Consider the following 11,931-nt stretch of genomic DNA (forward strand, 5'->3'; position numbering starts at 1 on the left):
TGTAGTGGGGCAGGCTATGGTGGAAATGCCATGTCCTCACTTTTTTTGGGAGCCCACTCTTTTTTTACAAAGAATTCTCTGGTGGTTTGTGGCTCTGGCTGGTCTGCCCCCTCCATGCCAGAGCCATGGATCATGTCTCCCGTATTAAATTGCAGGCTCAGGAAGGTGGGCAGGTTGTCCCTCTGAACACAACCTGCCCACTCTCCCATCGCAGGCTCAGACCCGCGTGGGAGAGTGGGCAGGTTCTGGTATCATGACTTCACTCAGGGGGAAGTTTCTTCCCCTTTGAATGATACAGACAGGGGTGTAATGGGCGGGCCCCCTCTTCTTTTTTTTTACAACTACACCCCTGAGTGTCAGTAAGCAATACATTACTGAAGGCCTAAACCTAGCCTAATACATACTTTTCCAGTGGGTGGTGTGTTACTTTTTAAAGAGTTCCATGCAGTTTTTCTATCTTACATTTCTGGACAGGTCAGATAGCATGTATCCTGCGGTATCAGTCCGTCATTTCTCCCACCAGCCCCCTATGTCACTAGAGGACACAGCAGTGGCATAGTGGCTGGGGGAGAAGGAACCATGGTGCCAATGGGAGACAAACTACCCAACACAAAGATAAAAGAAGCACCTGGATCAACTTTATAAAAAAAAAAACACCACCAGTTAGAAAGGTGAACACTAAGGTATACAGGTATACATAATGTGCTGACAAGGTCAATTTAAAAGTAAATGATTGAAATGACTGAAATGATTATCACAGGCAGTAGGAGGAGGAATTATTTATTGTCCTTGCCCATCCCAGGTTCCCGGACTGCCATGGCAACTGTTTTAACACTGGTAATGGTTTTCAAGCTCTAAAGGGTGTTGGATTATTGATCTAACAGCAAGGTTGTTTTTGCTCAGTCATTTATCCTTGTTTTTCTAATTTGCTTAAGTTGCATTCTCCTTATCTGCTGTTGAATGAATCACAACAGTTTAACATAAACTTTAGGAGAAAATGGAAACCATTACAATAACAATTTAAATGGCTGAACTTTTATTCATCCATTTTATGGTGATTTAGTTTATTTTACAGTAAATATTTAACTTCACAATTGCCTCCTAAATTTTATATTCAGACTTACAACATCTATATTTCATAAATACTACAGTCTATTCCTTAATACAGGAGTAGTCAATAGGCACTGGATATGACTGTATAATGTCCAACAAACTATTACTACATTAGGTTGGGGAATAGCAATCTACTTACCTGCACTACTCAGACATCACCAAACTTCTGTTATACACTCTCATTTTTTCTTGCCTTGAATTCTGAAACACCCTATTATCTGGTATTTCACTAGCTAGACTCTTGCCCACACCATTTATTAAAAATGTTGCAGCTGAACCTACCTATCACTCTGACCACTTACCATTAGCTAATTTTCTCTGTAAATCACTCCACTGGTTTTTATTTCACCTCCAAATTTCAAACCTCTGTGCTTAGCCCATAACTCAATAAACAGCTGCAGTCCCACTTACATTTCTGTCCCTATACATAAATAAACCACCTCTGTTCTGACCTTCTAATGACTTTCTTACTCAAAGGGACAGCATGGTGGCTCAGAGGTTAGCACTCTGGCCTTTGGAGCGCTGGGTCCCATGTTTGAATCTTGGCCAGAACACTATTTGCATGGAGTTTGCAGGTTCTCCCAGTGTTTGTGTGGGTTTCCTTCCGCATTCCAAAAATGTGCAGTTTTTAATTGCCCCCCCCCCAAAAAAAAAAAATGACCTTAGACTGTAATAAAGACATTTGACTGTGGCGGGGACAGCTAGTGACATGACTATGGACTTTGTAAAGCGCTGCATAATATGTCTGTGCTCTATGAACACTGTACAATAATACCCTCTTCTTAGGAATGGCTTCAAGACTTGCCCTAGGACTGCCCCCACTCTCTAGAATTTAATTTGTCCAATCAAACTTTTTCCTATCCAAAACATATTATTTTAATTCCCATACATATTAGGGAGAAATTCATCTATTTTTTCAATGCCTAAAGCACTTGCATAAAAAGTTACCACCCCTGAGGTACTAAATCATATCCAGATGCTTCTACTTAATGTAAAAAAAAAAAAAACATTGTTTATACACCTCACACAGCAAACCTGCCACTGTAGTTCTTCCAGTTGAGGATATGTGGACTTATTCAGTGCTCCCCCCCACCCCTTTGGTCAGTTACATAACTCTTGTATGCTGTATTGTATTCACAGAACACAAGCAAGGAAAGGGGGGTATGGAAATGACAGTGTGAACCAATGGATGGGAATCACAGATCACATATCTGGATGGGGCCAGAGGGAGAGACCACATTGCTTTTTGTTGATATGGTTACTTCCTATTGGCATTGAGCAGAGTCCATTAGTGGAGGTTCCCAAAAGTTCAACGTTATGACATGGGGAGTAGCAACAAGACTAGAAGATGGGCCTGGATTGCAGATTCTAACCATCAATGGAATAGGTGGTACAACTGTAGGTGGTCGTAGATTTTTTTTTTTTTAAATCAAATGTTATTCTCTCCCAATCTGAAAAATGTTTTGATGGAGATTCAAGTTACAGAGGTAATGTAATAGATTTAAAGGATGTAATGTTTGCATATGCTGCAGTCCTCACATCACCTGAATAAAAATGCTCAGTGAAAGCAATAAAAAACCCTTCAAAACACTGGAAGAAAAATTAAGAAAATGCTAACTTTATGCATGGTGATGTCGTCTTTTTGAGGTCTTCAGGGACAGCTGAGGATCCTAAATCTTCAAAGAGTCCCACAAGCAGGCCCAATGATGGTAATTGTTGACCAGAAGCAGGTTTGTAAGATAAGAACGGTATGTTTAATTTTTTTTATTGCTCTATTTTATTATTGTGTAATAGAAGCTGCAACGAATTGAATTTTTATCCACTTACAGTCAGTACCATTGGCGTATGTAAATTTATATAAACATATTTCGGTCAGTTCTTTGAAAAACATTACAGATGTTTATATTTTAGAACATTATATATTTTTTTTTTAAACACAATTTCTAATTTATTCTCATATATTTTTTTGTAGCATCTTATTTGTTTACTGGGGATTTCTCTGCAACACAGCCCAAATATATGGTAACAAAGCAACAATACATTACTTTCCAGCGTAAAAAGCTTGAGGCAACATGTATTGATATGAAAGCTGCTTTCATTTAGTTAAAGTGCTGTCAGGTAGAGAAGAGATACTACAGAGCAGTGAAGTCTTTATGTATGCACTGCATGCCTTACTGCAGAACCAATTGTAAGCTTCTGCCTTTCCCCCATTAAGTAAAGGTTTACCACAAACTGGGTAAATGTATGCTTCAGATTTCCAATGAAAAGGGTAAATCAAACATGGCAATTACCTCATTGCATGCAGATTGTGACCTGTTCTAGTCTATGAGAATGAATTTGTAAATAACGTGTGATATAAGATGCCAACTGCCTGCAATGTGGCTCATTATCATCAACACCGTGCATGATGCTGCGATGAAACACCAATTAGGGCCACTTGCATAGAAGAACCAAATTATGTCTACAAGGACCATTTTTCGTGTAGCTGGTTCAATGTGTCTATACTACGTGCAGCAGAGACATTAACAAAAAGAAATTGTGATTACATGTACGGTTTTACAAGACACCACCCTTACTAAATTGATGGCCTAGGAAAAGGTAAGCATTTCTAGTTTTTTATTGGGCTCAAGGACAGTAGAGCTTTGTTTAAATCTGGAAAGAAACACATGTGAATATTTATTAACATAAGCTTATTTCATTATATACGCAGAAAGTATACTTTTTTTGCATTATCTAAAGCATTTTTTTTTCGCTGGATTAATTTAACCATGTAAAGGGAGATCCACTGCAGATTTAGGATTTTCATCTGTAGATTCCAAATTTAGCTGTAATATTTTAACCTAATAACTTATATCATTAATGAAATCTGTAGCCTATACTTAATAAGGGAATTCCAGCCTCCTGTGCAGAGGACTGTAAGGAATGTACTATCTCTCTGATGTTCAGGGAAGGGAGGCGATGGATAGGAAAATGGCTTGCAACGGTTCCTTCTGAATAGAGAGACAATGCCCCATTGTGTTACCCATTACTATAACCCAAAGCTAGGCTCCTGCAATGTTCAAAATAAAACGCAGGAACTATTTTTGAACATAAATTGTAAGGAAATCATGTGGAGCCCCACCTGTCCCCACACTAATTCTGTAATCCCTGTTGCTGTGAAGAAATAGCAGTGTGGCTGCTGTAGGTAGAGGACTAGAGGGATTTACTTTAACCCTTCACTTACTGAAAATCTGCATTGTCTAAAAAAAAAAAAAAAAAAAAATTCAATGGCATGCTTCCTTTGTGCGCCAGATCAAGGCAAAGACTGGCAGCCCCAGCAGTGAAATAGTAGAGAAAAGGGGGATGAACTTGGGATCTCCCCATTCCAACGTCAGCAATGAGTCTCCTGTTATAAAAAAAGGATAACAATGGTCTATATATAGCACATAGTATACATATAATCCATCTGCTGCATTGTAAAGGTGGAGCTATACCCAATGAGAGGTTTTACAGTAGGGTGTATCTTGGATCCTCAGTAGGCAGAGTATTAGATTTGCTAAGATTATTATTTTTTTTTTTTTTTAAATAGATCAAATGTCAGCTTGCTGTCTGCTGTCAGTAAACCTATCCAATTGATTCAAAGCTCAGTACCCAGGCAGCTCATTTGTTATGCAGAATAAACTTGAATACACATTTCATTTGTCTTTTCTGTAAGCTCTGTGACCTGGGCAGGAGACAAAAAGTCTGTTTTATTGCCCTAAAGGGTGGTGATCCACAGCATCCTCAGAGATTACATAGAGGACAAGCATTGCCTCTGCAGTGGGATGCTTCATAGACAGAAAGCCACAGTGTGCTTTCCACTTTTTATAATGGAAACTGCTCTGGTGATATCCACATGTAATATTCATATAGCTGCATGTACTACACAGATTACTTATAATAACTGATGAAGGGCATTTTAAAAACACAACAAAAATGTATGTATTTACTATAACAAATGTAATAATAACAAAAACAAACAATAACTGATACAAATAAATAATAATAAAAAACAATACAATAAAAAAAAAATTTGGAAAGGGTTTAAAGATACCCAAAAACTCTGCATTTTGCACTTTTTTTTAAATTTCCTGCCACTTTCTTTGTACCACCTGAAGGCCATTATTTGCCTAGGGGCATTTTGTGTTGCCAAGGTTAATACCATACAGATATTAGCAGCTAAATGAAAAGTGATCAATTAGCTGTGCAGGTTTTAATGACCCATTTTATGAAGTCAGGCTGTCCTGTTTCTATGGGATGCTGCATGTTCTGTACATTCCTATGTTTCCTCTGCTCTACTCTCCCTGAAACGTAGGATGTGCTTTGAATACTGCCTCTTGTTTTGTTGCAGTGCAGAATAGCGAAGCATCATAACGCAGGCTGACAAGGGGAAGGCTGTGTGACTACTGCATCTGGAAACTGGGTCTCTGCAGATGTTTCATGATGTACCAGCTTTACCTAGCTCCTCTTTTTTTATTCCTTACCACCAGGCAACGTCACTCCTCCTGAGGGCACCAGACTTTTTTTTTTACCCTTTTTTTTTTTGCTGAGCTTAGCATCTTCCATCTATCACATTATATCCTTTTAACAGAGGATTTCAAGCAAGGGAACCAGCCACACCAATGTTGTCCTTTTACTTCACAAGAATGAGCTCCTTTTACCTAGGAATCCCCCATTTTTGCATCAGATGATTTCAGATTTTGGATTCTTAGGACAAACAAATTTATAGGATGCCAGAAAATCTGTTTTTCTTCATTGTATTCTCCAGAGGGCAGAGTCTGCATAGCCTGGTTACTAAGAAACCTGGAGGATTGTTTCTCAAGGTAATGTCTTGTTTCATTGCTTTCATAAGGGTTCCCAATGACACTGAAAATGCTGACATAATTTGATGATTGCAATCAAGCATTATGTTCTAATCACAATGTTGTATGCTTAGTCTCTGTGCAGATCTTCTGGCATTTGCTACATGTTTCCTGTTGCTTGATTCACAATCAAAATGCACCTGTTAAACAAAGAATTATGCTAAAACATAAATGTTTTACTGGTGTCTAAATGTCTGTAATTGCTTGCTAAGGTTCATAGATTTTAATTATTACTGGATTGTATAGTGTTATTGAATATGATTTTGCCCTTTATATGAAGATTCCATATTGTAAAGAGTCTTTTGATTTTTTTTTAATTGACATACCATGTGGTTTAATTTTATCTTTAACAATATATTGACCTTTATTACATGACTGAAGCACCTGATGTTATGTGTGTGAGAGAACAGTGATCTACTCAAATACAGTACTGCATTCTTGACATTACTTCCATGTCCTTGTAATGCCTATTACTTCAGATTCTCATGGAATCACATAATATTTCATTGCAATTTAAGAACATTAAGCCTAAAATACTGTATATTTATTTTCTGTTTCCAAAGATGTATACCTTTATTATATACAACATCCGAGGGTGCATTGATCTTTGGAACATTTCAGCATCTTAACCTTCACTGTTCTGATGGTTCTTAAATCCTAGGATTGCTGGTTTAAAATAATATGACCCATACTCTAATTATTTTTTCCTCTTTTGTAGGTGAGAGGTTATATGCCTCTCATTTCCAGAAAATATTTCCTATTCTGAGTGTACGTAGTTCTACAGTGCTTCATTGGGATCACTTTGCAGCAGCCAACCAGGAGAAAAAGGCTGTGCACGTATTTGGCCCATAACTATGACAGTTGCCACTGGAGATCCCACAGATGAAGCTTCAGCTTTGCCAGGTCACCCTCAAGATAGTTATGACCCTGAACCCGATCATGAATGTTGCGAGAGAGTTGTTATTAACATTTCGGGACTGCGGTTTGAAACTCAGTTGAAAACTTTATCACAGTTCCCAGAAACATTGTTGGGGGATCCTAAAAAGAGGATGAGATATTTTGATCCTTTAAGAAATGAATATTTCTTTGACAGGAACAGACCAAGTTTTGATGCCATCTTGTACTATTACCAGTCTGGAGGCAGGTTAAGGAGACCTGTAAATGTGCCCTTGGATATCTTCTCAGAGGAAATACGGTTCTATGAACTTGGTGAAGAAGCCATGGAGATCTTTAGGGAAGATGAGGGATTTATTAAAGAAGAGGAGCGCCCTTTGCCAGACAATGAATACCAGAAGCAGGTCTGGCTGCTGTTTGAATATCCAGAAAGTTCTGGTCCGGCCAGGATTATCGCAATTATATCAGTTATGGTGATATTAATCTCTATTGTGAGTTTTTGCCTTGAAACACTGCCTGTTTTTAGAGATGAAAATGAAGAAATGTCCATGAGACCTGTAGATTATTACCCATACTCCAACAGTACAGATCAATACCAACAATCAAATACATTCACAGACCCGTTCTTTATTGTTGAGACACTTTGCATCATATGGTTCTCCTTTGAGTTTTTGGTTCGTTTTTTTGCCTGCCCGAGCAAAGCTGGGTTTTTTACTAACATTATGAACATTATTGACATAGTGGCTATTATCCCATACTTTATAACACTGGGTACAGAACTGGCTAAAAAAACCGAAGATGGGCAGCAGGGTCAGCAAGCAATGTCTTTAGCGATCCTTAGGGTAATCAGACTGGTTCGAGTATTTAGAATCTTCAAACTCTCCAGACATTCAAAGGGCCTTCAGATTTTGGGTCAGACACTCAAAGCTAGCATGAGGGAACTAGGCCTTCTTATATTTTTCCTCTTCATTGGTGTAATTCTTTTCTCCAGTGCTGTGTATTTTGCAGAAGCTGATGAGAGAGAATCTCAGTTTCCCAGTATCCCAGATGCCTTCTGGTGGGCCGTGGTTTCCATGACAACAGTAGGATATGGAGACATGGTCCCTACAACAATAGGTGGCAAAATAGTAGGATCTCTCTGTGCAATTGCAGGCGTGTTAACCATTGCCTTACCAGTTCCTGTCATAGTCTCCAACTTCAATTACTTCTACCACAGAGAGACAGAGGGTGAGGAGCAAGCACAATATTTGCAAGTAACCAGCTGTCCAAAGATCCCATCTTCCCCTGACCTTCAAAAAAGTAGAAGTGCCTCCACGCTCAGTAAATCTGACTACATGGAGATTCAAGAAGGAGTTAATCATAGTCAAGAAGATTTTAGGGACAAGAACTTAAAAACCGCAAACTGCACCTTAGGAAATACAAACTATGTAAATATAACCAAAATGCTGACGGACGTTTGACTGATCTGCCCTTTGCAAAATTGTATGGGGGCAGCTGCAGAGTTTGTGTCATGCAATAATCTGCTAGGTAATATTTTTCTAGATGTGTCAATTCTGCATGGAAAGCAATAGTTGTATAAGTGATGTTTTATTGCATCTGCAACTAAATTTAAACTCACTGAACATCTGTTGATAACACTGATAGGCCAGAGAAATGTGGTAGCATTTCTGAGCAGAGGGTATAGGAATTCAAATGAAATAGGTACAAAGGAATCAGAACGCCTTATTCGGCATTAGGCCCACCACTCCACATAATTTGTAACGCTGAATATACTCAGCTGTGCAACCTCTTGTGATACCTAGGTATCACATCAATGTTGTGCTTAGTATCCAACTATTTATTCATAACGGACGTACTTATTGACAACTCTTAAAAAGAGGTTCTGTGGCAGCCAATGCTTTCACTACCAGAGAGTGTTCTTGACCCAAATAATAATGGCTTTGAGAAGGAGTCATTAGGTTTCATGTAAATGGTGGTTTCCAAAGAAATGTACCCTGCAATCAAATCACAGATACAATATTACCATAGCTAGAAAGTGTTTTGCAAAGTAGTATAAGAATTTAATCTTATTCAGTTGGGTATGCCCTGCATATCCTATAATGACGTTCAATTGCACTTATATTATCAATGCACATATGTACAGCCCAACATTTCATGCTTTAAGAATTAAATAGCTGTTATTAAAAAAGCCTTCCATATTTCAAAGAGGAACATATATTTTTGTGTTAGGATTCTGTTATTTGTATATCAAAGCTAGGGGTACTTGGGTTTTATTTTTTACAGAAATCTAGAGAGCTGCTTTGCTGCCACTGCAGTGTGTCTGTGCTGCGATGTTTGATACATCATTAAAAGGAACTAAATGTGTACTGTGATCTGCAGACATTGAATATATATAGCCATTGAAACCATCCTCACTGGAATGGAAATATAAGCACCATGGTCCACTACGTCTTAACTACTGTGGGTATCACTTCATTATTGATCAAGGTTAGATGTCGAGAAGAGGGGTTGGGTCAAACCACCCATGCGTAACTTCTTATAAGGAACCATTATCCTTTTATGTACTGCCAACATGCTGCACAGGGATCAAAGGTTATCTATGACCAATCTATTTTTAATAGATTTGACAATTTGTTTTTAACCTGCTCAGATGTGACTGCAATAAGGCCATGGTTTACATGAGGGTAACACAATACCATTCAAACTGTATGTAAATTAAATGCATGCTAATGTTGTTCTTTAAATGTACCAATCTGTAGCAATCTGGTCTGACAGCAGTGCTCTGTCTGTAAAGTGGATAATGTCTGCCTTAATATTTTTCTACTCTAGACCTGTATATCTCACTGGTGGAGAGACCCTGATTTAACACTTTCTAACTGGTTCACATTGGAGAGGTATACATTGCAGGTTAAAGTGTTACAGGCCTCCTCCAGTGCTAAAGGTGTTGTGTTAATAATTACAATATCCCGTCACACTATAATACCCTTACTTACATTCCATTTTTAAAACATACCTGTGAATTAAAATTAATGCATGGACAAAAATTGCATGCACACACTATCTATCTTAATATTTATATCAATGCACATACCCACACACATATACACACACAAACACATAAAATCCAGCTATCTGTGTAGCTGTGTTAGTGCTAATGGTATTTATTCTTGAATGACATTATCTTGATAATTTCCTTATAGGAATAAAAGAATGAAATCAGGACAGGGACACAATGATTGTACATTTTATAATGTAAACGGTTCCATAGGTAAAATATGCTTGCACCAAGGATTGTACATACAATTCAGGGAAATTTATGCTTGAAAGTATATGTGCTGTATTAATATAGTGAGTTATAACAAAAATGATTACAGATTAGTTAAGTAAAACTGTCCGAGCAAAAGATGAAAGGAAGTATGTTAATGTTACAAAAAAAAACAATATGGCAGCCATTGATGTGTGATTTGATCGTCCGGAGATGTACGTGGCAGCCTAATCATTGCACAATGTATAGATTTTTTTGTATTTATCTGTATATTTCAATAGTTAAATGTGCATACATATGTGTATATGTGTGCATGGGTTCCTGAGGACATTGACAAACACACAAATGCACTCATATTCCAAAAAATAGGCCAACAGTTGTTAACACCTCCTTAATGTTGGCACGATACTATGGCAAAACAAAATGTGCTATGCATATATATTATAGCAGAGACAAATGGGTGATTTTCATGAGATGACATGACATATGGTCAGAGTTGTATTACCTTCGCAATGAGATATCAGCTGATTAGAGTAATATAATTATATGTGTATGAGAGATACATGATTATCTGTATCTATTCATGCATGCATGTATGTTCAAGTAAATATATTTATAACAGTCACATGCAACTGCATACCAATAGTTACAGTATCTAATGGTGCATTAGGATCAATACATTTATTCTGAGAAATAATTCTGGTAGCCTTAGATATTAATATCAATATTGATGTTTGTATTTTGCATATATTAAGCACAGTGTGATAACAAATATAATCTACACAGACAATGGGTTATTCAAGTTAAATGAATTGGCTCGTTTTGTAACCACAAGCAGATAAAATGTTCTGTATTAACATAAAAAAAAATGATTTGGCACAATCTATTGGCAGCTATGAATCTCCCTGAAAAAAACTTGCAAGCTTTACTTTTTTTAGATATATGCAAATTCCATCTGTAGTATTGTGTACAGGTTTGTTCCAGAGTCTCATTTGATTTGACAGTACCGTGATTGAAATGTGTATACATTACAGCAGTGCTGTAGTTAAAAGATTCATAAAAAGCTGTATTGCTTAGTGTTGTCATATGACAGCAAAGTATACTTACTGCAAACATCAAAGGATTTCCCTGCAATATGGAAACAAATAGAGCCATTTTCATATTGCTGTATTGACTGTGGACTTCTAAATGATCTATACTTTACAAAACATCACATGATACCTTAATCATGCTTGCCAGTTTTTTTGTTTTTTTTTTAAGTTGATTGCCATTAATACATCAGTCATATGATGAGTTCAGTTTTTCATTTTGTATGCCCAGTTTTTGTGTTTGCCAGCCTTTCACTTTTTTTAAAAACCTGGATACGTATTCTATAAATTAGGGTTTTTTTTTTTTTTGTTAAATGGAATAATTATCCAGTTAATAATGCCTATGCCAGGTGGCATAACTGGCCTACATATGGCCAGCATAAATGACAATTCAATGCATCAGCCCAACCATTTACTTCATGTTGAGCCTGATTGTCAGTGTGCTTGGCAATGGATGCCATCTGCATGTCATGCTCAACCATGCCAGCACTACAAAATACGGGGAAAAAATTCCTATCCCCCTTATTCACTACAAAAGGAAATTACACAGATTTCCACTTGGTCTATTTGGACAAGCAACAAAATATTAATCCTTATCACTTTACATCCTATTCTTTGTAAAATGGCAACATATGGCATGGCAGGGTTTATTTTCAATTGATGCTGTCATAAGCAATCTGATTACAGTGTT

At 37.4% G+C, this 11,931-nt stretch overlaps 1 protein-coding gene across 1 annotated transcript; it reads left to right on the plus strand.

The window, feature by feature from the left end:
• The first annotated feature begins 5,500 nt into the window (after positions 1-5,500).
• On the plus strand, positions 5,501-11,543 carry LOC140340915 (potassium voltage-gated channel subfamily A member 2). The gene is made up of 2 exons (XM_072426366.1): positions 5,501-5,954; positions 6,712-11,543. The coding sequence occupies exon 2, from the start codon at positions 6,848-6,850 to the stop codon at positions 8,345-8,347; it is 1,500 nt and encodes a 499-aa protein (XP_072282467.1). The 5' UTR covers positions 5,501-5,954; positions 6,712-6,847; the 3' UTR covers positions 8,348-11,543.
• The last annotated feature ends 388 nt before the right edge of the window (positions 11,544-11,931 follow it).

Source organism: Pyxicephalus adspersus, chromosome 1, assembly GCF_032062135.1.
Source record: "Pyxicephalus adspersus chromosome 1, UCB_Pads_2.0, whole genome shotgun sequence".
Lineage (NCBI taxonomy): Eukaryota > Metazoa > Chordata > Amphibia > Anura > Pyxicephalidae > Pyxicephalus > Pyxicephalus adspersus.

Bases quoted from the DNA above. Each gene is read 5' to 3' on its own strand.
- LOC140340915 (XM_072426366.1), top strand. From the start codon at position 6,848: ATGACAGTTGCCACTGGAGATCCCACAGATGAAGCTTCAGCTTTGCCA.